Source organism: Nematolebias whitei, chromosome 6, assembly GCF_014905685.2.
Source record: "Nematolebias whitei isolate Nwh7 chromosome 6, NemWhi1, whole genome shotgun sequence".
NCBI lineage: Eukaryota > Metazoa > Chordata > Actinopteri > Cyprinodontiformes > Rivulidae > Nematolebias > Nematolebias whitei.
In genome coordinates this window covers 6,782,558-6,796,968 of record NC_056503.1, presented here as the reverse complement: position 1 = coordinate 6,796,968, position 14,411 = coordinate 6,782,558, and the positions used below count along the sequence as shown (strand labels likewise).

The following is a 14,411-nucleotide window of genomic DNA, read 5'->3' as shown; positions in this document are numbered from 1 at the left end:
TGAAAACACCTGACTCTAATTTCACCTTCAAATTAACTGATAATCCTGGAGGTTCACATACTTTTTGTCTAATTTGTTTAACTGGGTTCGCTTTATACACTTTTAGGACTTTTGTGAAAATCTGATGATGTTTTAGATCATATTTATGCAGAAATATAGAAAATTATAAAGAGTTCACATACTCAAGCACCACTACTAAGTTTTGAATTGACTACTTGTATGCTAATGGATCACCTGCTTGTACAAACCCAAATGCTGCTATAAAACAGGATACTTTTCACTGCAGCATTGTCCCATTCTCCCAGACCCACCCCCTGTATCTCCCAGTGGTGGTGGTGTAAAGGTCAGAGGGCCTCAGTCTCTGGAACCGTTCACAGCTGTAAACAGAACGTGAGAAAGCCCCATGTGGTTCTCCCCATGACACACACACACACACACACACACACACACACATCGTTTGCTGTGATACGGCAACTGACTGCTGCAAGGATCCAGCCTCGACTTCCTCTGTCATCTTTGTTCACACACACAAACACACACACACACAGTTGCTGTTTTATTGTTTTTTTATATACCCCCTTTCCCTTAATTACACACTGGTGTTTCAGCTTAGCGGAACACAGCAGTTTTTTTTTTTTTTTTTTACAGTAAATAATTGTGGTTCACGTTCCTCTCAGACATTATGTCACACTGTTTTATCCACTTAATTACATTTTAAATGAACTCAAATATGTAAAAATGCATGTAAAAATGTGCCTTTGTTCTTATCAAATTACAGAAGAGCAACCAATAACGCAACATTTCATGCTTTAAAGGTCATTATTCTGTTTGTATTGGTTCCTTCATTTAGAGTTCTCATTTTAAGCAGAAAAGCTAAAAACAAACAAAAAATTGTTTTACTATGTTTGTCACTGACAGGTTCTGTCTGTGTTATTGTGGCAAAACAAAAATAAAATGCAGATGAATTGGGCAAAAAGAAAAGGAAATGAACATTGAGCTTTTTTTAGAGCCACAGGATGTTCTGCTCTATATTATCTTTCACATTAAAGAGGGATCAAATGTGAGAAATGTCATGCAGTTATGATCAAGGTTTTGTAGGTTAGAATTGTGTGAGAAATCAATCAATGTTTTCTCATTAAACTAACCCAGAAGTTGTTGTGTTTATTTGGAGTCTTGTCTATCAAGATAAAGGTTTCTGAAGTTGTTCTTTCTGTGGTCAAAACTGCCACAAGGTTAATATTTAAAAACTACAAAAATGACTAAAAGTCATATCTCCCATCTCCTAAAGAGCTGAATGTTTCTAAAATATAAATGGTTACAATATCACGAAGCTTCCTTGCAGAAGTAGATTACAAAAGATCAAAGAAAACAGCCGTGTGGCTGAATCAACACTGACAACAGAACATTGTTTCTGCTGGAGGAATGAACCTAAACTATGACATATTGTTTAATTTACTTTAGTCAGTGCATCTCTGTTTCAAAGCATCTTTTACAGCCAGTCAAAGGAACCTTTAGGGAAAATGTGTGATTTACTGTTTAAAGGCATGAATTGTGTCATTCATGTCTTCATTTAGCAGTTTGGTGAACAAACTTAAAAATTGAATGAATCTGGTTGCTTTCCTGGAGCAGCTGCAGTATTTTGTGCTTTTCGTAGATCTTAACCACATACTGACGCTTGGAGAGTTTTTTGTTTTTGTCTATTTTTGCCCACTTATTGTTTGTAATCCACTGAGAGCCTGAAGTTACACTGAAGCATACAGAAGTTCCACATTACTCCAGTTTGTTGTCATTCACATGCATGGCTTTTTTGTAATAGATTTCTTTAGTTGTTTAGACCAAGTTAGTGATTTTTTAAATCTATTTCTTATGTTGCTTAGACCAAGACTAACATTTTATGTAGAATAATTCAGCACAGTTTGGAATTCAACAGAAAGAGACAAAAAATATTTTGAGTCTCGCTTTATTCTTCACGTCTTCCAACATCAAAATCAGAAAAATGAATGAATTACAACTGTTGGTCTTCTCTTCTTATATTCTGTCCCTTTCTCACAATAAGAGCATACATTTTAATGTGAAGTATATATGTTTGTGTCCACCACACAGGCCTCCCCTGAACACACAGAATGTCACAAACACAAAAACATAACCTGTGAAAGCCATTACAGGTGTAAAACACACAAAAATTAAATACTTAATCGTATCGGCTAGGAAGTTTAATAAGGCGGCCACCACGGCTGCTCTTCACAGCAACAGTGGTTGAAAGGGAAGGCGACACTCCGGACCAACTGCCACTAAACTGTCCACCTGAGGGAGGCAACCCAGCTGTATGGGAGAAACCAGGAAGAGTGGACAAAGAAACTGGGGGACGGCCACGACAAGGTGGCTGAGCCAACTCAACCGGGTTCCCTGGTAACCCATGGGCTGGTTTCAAAAGGTCCACCGAAACACTTTCTTGATTACACAACTCCACCAAAAAATCCTTAGTTCCTCTCTCCAAAACACAAAATGGACCATCGTAAGGAGGCTGAAGTGGTGAACGGTGTGCGTCATGATGGATAAATGCATGCTCGACTGACATATGGTCCTTCGGCACAAACACCTGTGGAAGGCAGTGATGTGCTGCCAATGGGGCCAAATATCTATTTTCCCCTGTTAGGACTACCCTACTCCTATTGGGAGCAACCGAACATGCCAGACGCAGAAGAAACTCTCATGGTACCCTCAAAGGCTGGCCCAGAACCAACTCATCTAAAGAAAACTGCAGGTCCTCTTTAGGAGCTGAACGCAGGCCCAACAAAACTCAAGGCAGACAATCCATCCAGCCATTGTCCACCAATGAGCCCCGAAATACAGCCTTCATTGTGCAGTGGAACCTCTCACAAAGACCATTGGCCTGCGGGTGGTAGGCAGTAGTACAGTGGAGTTTAACCCCAAGGCTCTCTGCCACTGCAGTCCACAACTCTGAGGTGAACTGGGGACCCCTGTCGGAGGTCAAGTCAAACGGCACACTGAATCGGGACACCCAGGAGGAGATAAATGCCCAAGCCACATCAACCAAAGTGGTTGATGGCAGTGGAACTGCCTCCGGCCACCGAGTAGTTTTGTCCACCATCATCAGGAGATAGGTAAAACCTGTGGAAGGTGGAAGTGGGCCCAATAAGTCCACATGTGCATGTTCAAATTTCCCTTGTGGAATAGGAAACTGCTCCAGTGGAGCCTTAGTGTGCCATTGCACCTTGACACGCTGGCAAGCTAAACAGGAAGCCGCTCATGCGTACATTTCTATAGAGCCCTGGCCACACGAACTTTGCCCCTACCAGTTTTACTGAAGCTTTCACCCCCGGGTGTGAAAGGGAATGAACTGCATCAAAAACTGCCACAAGAGTGACAATAAATAAATCAAAACCCAAAAAAGAGCAATAATTTCAAAGAAACCGAAGAGTTTGTAGACCCGCCAACACCAGCCACTAGGAACCAGAGGTCGAGGCTTGCCAGTCGAGACATCACAAAGAAAGGTTGCACCACACTCATGAAAGGAAACCTTCTCCAAACGCAAACTGGATTCAGCCGCCTTAAAGGCCAGAATACCCAGGTCCGTCAGTTTGTCTGTGGCCATGGCGAGGTAATCCATGCCTAAATGCACAGAAGCAACCCTTGCTCTAGACAGGCATTCAGCTACCAGGTTATTCTTGCCAGCCACATGCTGAATGTCTGTAATAAACTCTGAAAAGGTGGACAAATGGTGGGCAAATGGTGGACAAATGCCGTTGTTGCCGTGCTGACCACAGTTCAGAAATTTTTGCTATAGCAAAAGTGTGAGGCTTGGTCAACAAAAGCAGTAAAGTCCCTGCCCTCCAATATGAACTGGAAATAGTGCGTCGCCAGAAAAAGGCGAGCAGTTCCCTATCAAAGGTGTTATATTTTTTTTCGGCATCCCAAAGTTTCCTGCTAAAATAAGTGAGGGGTTTCCATTTGCCATCCACCCATTGTTCACAAACTGCCCCAAATTATTTTTCATTTACCCTTTATTTATACAGGTAGTCTCATTGAGCCACGAGAATGCATTTTCAAGAGAGACCTGTTTAGGGAGCAGATGGAGGTTAAGAGCCTTGCTCAAGGGCCCAGAGTGGGGCAAATGAGGGTGGGGGCAGGTGTGGGTGCTTCACCTACCCCACCCACATGTTTTATGTTGTCGGTACTGGGGCTTGAACCAGCAATCTTCCGATCACAGGCCCACCTTCTTTAGCCTCTGTGCCACCACTCCCCAAATGCATAATCAGAGGCATCAGTTGTCAGAGCCAAAGGAGTCACTGTAGATGGATGGGCCAAAAGTGCAGCATTATCCAAAGCCTCTCTGGCATCATTGAATGCCTGTACCCTCTCAGGGGTCCACTCTATTTGCTGGTCCCATTATTTGCCTCTAAGTGCTTTGTGCAAGGGGTGCATAAGGTGAGCCACCCATGTGATGAAACGATTATAAAAGTTCACCATCCCCAAAGACTCCTGCAGGGGCTTCACTAAGGGAAGGCAATGAAAAACTGAAACTGTTTCAACCTTGGCAGGTAGGGGAACCGCCCTTTGAGAATACACCCTGTGTCCCAGAAACTCAACAGCAGGCAGTCCAAACTGACATTTAGCTGAGTCCACAATCAGGCCATGCTGACTGAGCCAAACAAACAGCTGGCAAAGGTACACCATGTGTTCTGCCACCTAGGGACTAGTCACCAATATATCGTCCAAAAAGATGAACAAAAAAGGCATACCCTGTAGGATCGAATCTATAAATCGCTGCACTGCACCATTAGGGCATCTGTAAAACCTCAAAAAGACCAAAAGAAGTGATAACGGTGGTCTTGGGTACATCTAAGGGATGTACAGGAACCTGATGATAGCCCCGCACCAAATCCATCTTGGAAAAAATGGTTCCCCCCACCAGGTGGGCAGAAAAATCCTGAATATGAGGGACTGGGTAGCTGTCATTACTGGTTGCATTGTTACAGTGTCAAAAGTCCCCACAGCATCACCAACCCCCATCGGCATTGGGCACCATGTGCAAGGGGGACACCCATGGACTTTTGGAATGTCTTACAATGCCAAGATGCTCCATGTTAACAAATGCCTCCTTAGCTATTGCTAACTTAATGGTATCTGGTCCATTACTCTGACACAAGACATCCACAGGCAAAACTGGCATAATGATTCGCTGAGTTCACCAGGAAACACTGTCCTGAAACTTTGTCCATGATGAAAAGAAGCTTACCCGAGCTGTCAGCACACACAGGAAGTAGTAGAAGCAAAGAACATCGTTCTTCTGCCACTCTGTCACCGCAGCTAGGGCATCAACAGCCTCTGCCCCCCTTTGAGTCACACCTGATAAAAGTGCATGCACACTGTAGTGCCTGGAAGCTAAAAAAAATATCAAATAAAAATAAAGCCGGTCCGCTTCTTTAGCCAGGGAGCAATAATCCTTTGTCCGGATCAACGAGGAGCTGGCCAGTGCGGTGCAAATGGGTGGAGGAAGCTGGCGAAGAAACAGGTGGGTAAGGAAACATCCCCTGAGCCAAATAACACCAGCATGTTCTTCATCAGCTCAGAGGGCGTGCGATCTCCCAAGCCATTCAGGGACAACAAACGATTGTCTCGCTCCGCGTCTGAAAGCTGGTAAAGCCGTAGCAGGTTCTCCTTGAGCACACTATATTTGTTAGTGCTTGATGGGTCCTGCAGCAGATCCATCAGACAGCAGGTGGAACCAGAATCCAAAGCAGTAATGACATAGAAATACTTGGTCTCGTCTGTGGTTATCCCACGGAGGTAAAACTGGGCTTTCACATGTTGGAACCATCCGCATCATGTTGCCACAACTCTGGAAGCTTAATAACAGTCGCAAACACAGCAGATGAAGCGGCAGCAGGAGATGAGACCATGGCGGTTGGAGTAACAAATGCCTGACAAAAAACTTGGTCCAAAAACCCAGCTGGTGGAGAAGCAGCGTCAGCATCTGGTGAGTTCTCTTTCGAAAATATGTTCAGATGTTCAGGGTCATCAATGTGGAAGTCAGCAGAAAGAGACAAAAAATATTTTGAGTCTCGCTTTATTCTCCACATCTTCCAACATCAAAATCAGAAAAACAAATTAATTATAACCGTTGTTCTTCTCTACTTATATTCTGTCCCTTTCCCAATAAGAGCATACATTCTGATGTGAAATATTATGTTTGTGTCCGCCACAACAGAAAGCTTTCATAAATGTATCATATTTTCCACATTACAGTTTTTCTGAATTGTTTACACACAAATTCTGGTACTTGAGACACAAGGACCACAACATGTAACTCATGCACCAACTCCCTGAATCAATTCTGCTAAACTACAAGCACAATTCCTGCTGCACTCTCAAATTACCATTTTAAAACACTTTTTTTCAAAATGCTTCACAATTCTGTTGCATTTGGCACAATTTTCATGAATAAAATCTGTTGTTTTCACAAGGAACACACTGTTACACAACATTCTAAAATGTATTACCCTACTATGCACACTGACTCATCACATCGGCAAACACCATTCACACAGTTTTACAATTAGCTAACAGAGCTTTAGCACAAGAGGTGAACAGGGTCCGTGTACATTCAGGCAGTTCGTTTTTTCGTTTGAAACAAAGGAAACAAGCAGAGCCTGAGGAGTGAGATTAAGAGGAGTAAAACGGGGAGGATGAGGATGAGGACGAAGAAGGACAAGGACGAGGAAGGCCAAGCACCGTAATCTCTGATGAAATCCGAGCCACTTTGCTTGACCATGTGCTCAGCCATGGTCTAACAATAATGGAGGCTGGACAAAGAGTACAGCCAAATTTGAGCAGGTATGCTGTAGCATCCATCAACTGGACTTTCCAAAATGAGAATAGGAAAGAAATGTACCCTCACTAGAAAACTGCAGAACTGCTTATCACTATTGAACTCAATAATAGTACACAATAGTACAGTAGTACACCATTGCCTTTGAACAATTTTGTAGGACTGTAAAAATGAAGTATGTTTCAAGTATTTGTGAAAGGTATTTCTACTTTGTATTCCTACACAGTATATACAGTATTTTACCATTTGTATTGCAGAGCTGAAAGAAACAAAATGGACGGAAACGTCTTCTGTCTCCTCAACAGACAACTGAAATTGTGAATATGGTCCTAGAAAATAACGTCATAACACTGACGTCAAATGCAAACAAAAATAATAGAAAACATTGAGATATTTCAAAATATCAATACCGTAAGGTAAGCTTATAAATGCTGTACTGTGTCTTGAGCAGAAATAAGCTGAGGATGAATCAGGTATAGAGGGTGCCATTTGAACACAATTCAGAAAGAATCAAAGAATTGCGATATAACTATGTGCAAGTAAGTCCAATTCAATATACTCCACAATTGATGCATACTCTCAACATTGTATAAATTATTCATATTTCAGTATTATACAAATATATATATATATATATATATATCCATCTATTTTTCTTTTGCTTATCCAGGGTCAGGTCGTGGGGGTAGCAGCTTAAATAGGGAGGCCCAGACTTCCCTCTCCCCAGCCACTTGGGCCAGCTCCTCCGCGGGTATCCTGAGGCGTTCCCAGGTCAGCCGAGAAACATAGTCCCTCCAGCGTGTCCTGGGTCTTCCTCTGGGTCTCCTCCCGGTGGGACGTGTCCAGAACACCTCACCAGGGAGGTGTCCAGGAGGCATCCTAACCAGATGCCCAATACTGGACCAGCTTTACACTCTCAGCAGGGTCCTGGAGGGTGCGTGGGAGTTTGCCTAACCGGTCTACATGTGCTTTTCGGACTTGGAGAAGATGTTTGACTGCGTCCCTCAGGGAACCCTGTGGGGGGTACTCTGGGAGTATGGGGTACCAGGCCCTTTGATACGGGCTGTTAGGTCCCTGTATGACCGGTGTCAGAGCCTGGTCTGCATTGCTGGCAGCAATTCGTCTCATTCCCAGTGAGAGTTGGATTCCACCAAGGCTGCCCTTTGTCACCGATTCTGTAAATAACTTTTATGGACAGAATTTCTAGGTGCAGCCGAGATGTTGAGGGGATCTGTTTTGGTGGCCTTAGGATTGCGTCTCTGCTTTTTGCAGATGATATGGTCTTATTGGCTTCATCAGATCGTGATCTACAGCATTCGCTGGAGCGGTTCGCAGCCGAATACGACGCAGCCGGGATGAAGATCAGTTCCTCCAAATCCAAGGCCATGGTCTTGAGCCGGAAAAGGGTAGAGTACCCTCACCGGGTCAGGGAGGAGGTCCTACCCCAAGTGGAGGAGTTCAAGTATCTTGGGGTCTTGTTCACGAATGAGGGAAAAATGGAACGTGAGATAGATAGGCGGAAAGGTGCAGCGTCGACAGTGAAGCAGGCGCTGTACAGGTCTGTCGTGATGAAGAGAGAGCTGAGTCAAAAGGCAAAGCTCTCAATTTACCAAACGATCTGCATTCCTACCCTCATCTATGGTCACAAGCTTTGAGTTGTGACCGAAAGAATGAGATCTCAGAAACAAGTGGCCGAAATGAGTTTTCTCCACAGGGTGTCTGGACTCTCCCTTAGAGATAGGGTGAGAAGCTCGATCATTCGGGAGGGACTCAGAGTAGAGCCGCTGCTTCTCCATGTCGAGAAGAGCCAGTTGAGGTGGCTTGGGCATCTGGTTAGGATGCCTCCTGGACACCTCCCTGGTGAGGTGTTCTGGACACGTCCCACCGGAAGGAGGCCCAGAGGATGACCCAGGACTCGCTGGAGGGACTATGTTTCTCGGCTGGCCTGGGAATGCCTTAGGATTCCCCCAGAAGAGCTGGCCCAAGTGGCTGGGGAGAGGGAAGTCTGGGCCTCCCTACTTAGGCTGCTACCCCCGCGACCCGACCCTGGATAAGAGGAAGAAAATGGATGGATTCAAAGTATTCCACCCACCGACCCACGACATCCCGAGTTGAGGTCAGCAGCACACCACCTCCACTATAAACAGTGTTGGTAGTGTACCACTTTCCCTCCCTGAGACGCCGGATGGTGGACCAGAATTGCCTCAAAGCCGTGCGGAAGTCATTCTCCATGGCCTCTCTGAATTCCTCCCATGCCCGCGTTATTGCCTCAGCAAAAACCCGAGTCACATGTCGCTTGGATTCTTGGATTGCCTGTACCCGTCAGCTACTTCTGGGGTCCCACAGGCCAAAAAGGCCTGATAGGACTCCTACTTCAGTCTGACAGCATCCCTCACCGCTAGTGTCCACCACCAGGTTCGAGGGTTGCTGCCGCGACAAGCACTGACAACCCTGCGGCTGCAGCTCCGGTAAGCTGCCTCGACAATAGAGGCACCGAACACGGCCCACTCGGACTCAATGTCCCCTACTTCCCCTGGAACATGTTCGAAGTTCTCCCGGAGGTGGGAGTTAAAGCTCCGTCTCATAGGAGACTCTGCCAGAGATTCCCAGCAAACCCTCACAATACGTTTGGGCATGCCATGTCTGACCGGCATCCTCCCCCACCATCGGAGCCAACTCACCACCAGGTAGTTATCAGTGGACAGCTCCGCCCCTCTCTTCACCAGAGTGTCCAAGACATGTGGCCGCAGATCAGATGAGATGACGGCAAAGTCGATCATTGAACTGCGGCCTAGGGTGTCCTGGTGCCAAGAGCACATATGGACACCCTTATGCTTGAACATGGTGTTTGTTATGGACAATCCATGACAAGCACAGAAGTCCTACAACAGAACACCACTCGGGTTCAGATCGGGGGGGGGGGGGGGGTTTCCTCCCAACCACACCCCTACAGGTCTCACTGTCATTGCCCATGTGTGAATTGAAGTCCCCCAGTAGAACAAGAGAGTCTCCAGGAGGTGCCCTCTCAACGGAACTGGTTCCAGAGCCATGCGTAGAGGTGAGTCCGACTATTTCTAGCCGGAACCTCTCAACCTCACACACCAGCTCAGGCTCCTTCCCCACCAGTGAGGTGACATTCCACATCCCAATAGCCAGCTTCTGTAGACGAGGATCAGACCGCCAGGGTCCCTGCCCTTGGCCACCACCCATCCCACATTGCATCCGACCCCTTTGGCCCCTCCCACAGGTGGTGAGCCCATGGGAAGGGGGACCCATGTCTGTGCCTGGCCGAGCTCCATGGGTAAAAGCCCGGCCATCAGGCACTCGCCCGCGTGCCCCACCTCCAGGCCTGGCTCCAGAGTGGTGCCCCAGTGACCCACGTCTGGGAGAGGGAACATCGAGTACATGTATTTTTCTCATCATAGGGGTGTTTGGGCTGCACTTTGTCTGGTCCCTCACCTAGGACCTGTCTGCCTTGGGTGACCCTACTAGGGGCGTGAAGCCCCTGACAGCATAGCTGTGCTCTGAGTGTAAAAACAATATTCTAAAATATTTTACAATACACTGATGTATGTACTATCTGTACTAAGTACAACACTGAACTGCTGATTGCTGCTGATCTGTTTCATGTTGATGTGTTCATGCGTGCTCATATGCTGAACTGCTGATTGCTGCTGATCTGTTTCTTATTGATGAGTTCATGCGTGCTCATCTGCTCACACAGACTCATGCTCATGTTCGTGCTGCTGTTCGACGTAATGTTTTTATGCTATTGGTGCTTAGTGCATTTTAGTTGATGTTTTTCTTAGTTCATATATTAGATCTTATTACTGTTTTTCATTTACATTTTATTGTTGGATGTAACTGGGACCCTGTGTACATAATGTGTACATGGCTACCGGTTCACCTTAAAATCCAGTTCAAAATACTCCTGTATGTCTACAAATTGCTGAACAGTTTCGCTCCCCCCATCTCTCTAATTTGCTACAACCGTATGTCCCACCATGTTCCCTGAGGTCAGCGGACCAGTTGCTCCTCACAGTTCCAGGAACCCGTCTTAAGCGCAGAGGTGACAGGGCCTTCTCTGTAGCAGGACAAGACTTTGCAATGAGTTACCTCTGCTTGTCAGACAGGCCCCCCTCCCTCTCGGTTTTCAAATCCCGTTTAAAAACCCACTACTATTCAGTAGCTTTCAACACCAGAGGATCTGTGTTTTGAACCTGCATGCTCCACAATGGTTAGTTGTCATACAAAGTATTTATTATCTGCATCATTTTTATGTCTGTATTCTGATTTACCTCATTTTGTATATTGTTTTGTGTGTTGCCTGTTTTTCTGTCTGCACAGCACTTTGGTTGGCCTTGTCGCTGTTTTAAGTGCTCTATAAATAAAATTGTATGGTATGGTATGGTATAATGTCATTCCACCACATGTACCACATGTGGTGTGAATGACAATAAAGAATCTCTGACTCTGACTGACTCTGATCAAAAAGGGCCTGTCAGTATGATGATGGGATAGAAGTGTTTTACACTGAGTACATCAATGTTTAACTGGTTCCTATAAATGTCTATTCATATGATAGTTTGTGTGTGTCATCTGAGAACAAAATACCATTTTGAGAAAATAAAACGTATTTTTGAATGTAAAGTTTCATTTTGAAGGAGAACTGAGGGGTTTGCCCATTGTGTGTGTTTTTTAACTAGTGTGTAGAGTTCTGAGAGTATGAGGCATGCTTTCAGACAATGTGTGTAAACAAGTGAGAAAAACTATTGTAGCTACTATATTGAGACTAAAAGTCCAGAGCCTTAATTATGATAAACATAGAGCTTTTTGCCAAATACTTTAAGGTTTATGCATTCTGCAAATGCAATAAATTATTGATTATGATTATTATGTTTTTTAATATAAGTTATGTTATCTTTTAAAACATATCAATAAAGACTGTTTCTATTCTATTCTGTTTCTATATCTTTTAAACAAATGCATGCTTTTCTCCATTATATTTTTTCCCATCTACAGGACTCTCTGAAAAACATTTAAATATCCATGCCACACCCTTACATTGTAAAAATGTCAACATTAAGGACACTTCAAAGTGCAAATATGCAAATGTGTAAATGTTTTTTTCTTTCTTTCTCTCTGTCTCATCACTCCACCTGAACTCGTGACTGCAGGAGATCATGGATCGTATCTACAAGAATGTGATGACCAAAGTTGAGCAAATGAACAGCTTCCAGCAAACTCTCTTCATTTTGGCATACAACTACAAACTAGAGCAGCTTTCCAAAGGAAACAGCACACCACTGTGTGACAGGTATGCAGCTGAGATGCTGCCATTCCATCTGAAGAACTGAAGCTTATCTGTGTTTAATCCTGTCTGCTTTGTTCAACTAGGGTGGTGTTCAGGAAGGTTCGCTCTCTGCTGGGAGGTCAGACCCGGGTCTTGTTGTCAGGTGGAGCGCCTCTTTCTGCAGCCACGCAGCGCTTCATGAACATTTGCTTATGCTGCCCAGTGGGTCAAGGTTACGGTCTGACAGAGACCTGTGGTGCTGGGACAGTTAGTGAGCGTAAGTTATGATAATTAATTCAATTAATTTTATTTATATAGCGCCAAGTCACAACAGAAGTCATCTCAGGGCACTGAACAGAAACATTCACATACAATATGAATGCCAGTTAGTAAAGTTCTATATCTAAGGAAGCCAGCAGACGTGTTTAGTCTTCACTTCATCTCAGTCTCCCATCCTGAGCAAGAACAAGGCAACAGGGGAAAGGAAAAACTCCCTCATAACAGGAAGAAACCTACAATAGAACCAGGCTCAGGACAATCTTTTTCAACTGGCTGGGTTTGAGAGGACAGGAAGGAGAAACGGACACAGAATGGCAGGTCCAGAATGGAGAAAAGCAGATCCATCACTAGGAGGAAAGACAACAACAAAAAATAATATTAAGAAAGAATAATTGCAAATACAAACTATTCATTTGTATTCATTTATAGCTATTGATTTGATGAAATGAGGTCAGTTTGCCCTCAAGCAGTCCAAGCCTATAGCAGCATAACTAAAGTATAGGTCAGGAAACCCAAGCCAACCCTAACTATAGGATTTATCAAAAAGAAAAGTCTTAAGCCCAGTCTTAAAACTGGACAATATGTCAGCCTCACGGATAGAAACTGGAAGTTGGTTCCACAAGAGAGGAGCCTGATAATTGAAAGATCTTCCTCCCATTCTGCTTTTGGAAACTTTAGGAACACATGCCTGCAGTCTGACAGCAAAGTGTTCTGTTAGGAAAATATGGAACAATAAGATCTGTAATATAAGATTGAGCTAGGTTGCTGAGAGCTTTGTAGGTTAGAAGTAAAATTTTGAATTTGATTCTGAATTTGACAGGGAGTCAATGGAGAGAAGCTAAATCTGGAGATAAATTATCTCTCCTATCAACTCTCATTAAGACTCTGGCAGCAGCATTTTGGATTAATTGAAAACTTTTTAAAGAAATTTTTGGACACCCAGATAGTAAACCATTGCAACAGTCCAGTCTAGACGTGACAAATGCATGAACCAGTTTTTCTGCATCATTTTTGGACAAGATGTTTCTAATCTTAGTGATATCACGCAGGTGGAAGAAGGTGGCTTTGGTAATTTCTTTAATGTGGGGGTTAAAGGACATATCCTGATCAAAAATAACACCAAGATTTTTAACATTACAACTGGAGGCCAGATTAATGCCATCCAGAAGAAATGAAGCATTTAAAAATTTATTCCTAAAATGCTCAGGTCCAAAAACGCTAGCTTACTTAACGTAACCCCGGTTTTTTGATAACAGAGTGAGGTGTTTCACTATGGGAAACGCTCCAGTGTGGCCATCTACGGAAGCTCCAATGACATTACGTCTGTCAAAGACAGACCGGTTGAGCTGTGCTCAGGGCTCCGCCCCCACCATAACACCACAGTCAACCGACCACCTCCTACTCATTCTAGGATGGTTTCTTTCCGTGACCATGCAAGTAGGGAAGTAATGGTGAAACACCTCACTCTGTTATCAAATAACCGGGGTAACGTTAAGTAACCTAACTTTCTTTTTCTAACTTTGTTCGGTGTTTCACTGTGGGAGATATGGCCCACTCCCGTATTTCAAAAAAGCCCTGAAGCCAACAACTATCTTGAACCCGGACTAAGAAGGCTGCGAAGTACCGGCGTCCAGTATCACATGAGCTAGGGATGGCTGAGCCACATTCAGCCTGTAAAAACGTACAAACGTATGTGGTGTGGCCCAGCTAGCTGCCGCACAAATATCTTGGACTGATACTCATCGAAACAGGGCCCACGATGTGGCCATGCTCCTGGTCGAATGGGCTCTCAGCCCAGACCAGGGCTCTGTACCCCTCTGCATAACAGGGACTAATTGTCTCCACAATCCAGTGTGCCAGCCTCTGGCGTGACACTGGTTTCCCTTTATGAGTTGAGGCCCAAGAAGCAAACAGTTGGTCTGAGTTCCTAAAGTCAGCTGTCCTGTCAACATATGCTTTCAGCGCCCGCACAGGACACAAGGAGTT

The 14,411-nt window shown here is 44.5% G+C and overlaps 1 protein-coding gene across 1 annotated transcript in view; it reads left to right on the top strand.

Annotated features, from left to right (window-relative positions):
* Positions 1-14,411, top strand: part of LOC119411505 (long-chain-fatty-acid--CoA ligase 3-like) — a 53,997-nt gene that overhangs the window by 22,075 nt on the left and 17,511 nt on the right. The window contains exons 7-8 of the mRNA XM_037678455.1: positions 12,031-12,170; positions 12,251-12,423. Of these exons, the coding sequence (XP_037534383.1) occupies positions 12,031-12,170; positions 12,251-12,423 (313 nt within the window). The remainder of the gene's footprint in view (positions 1-12,030; positions 12,171-12,250; positions 12,424-14,411) is intronic.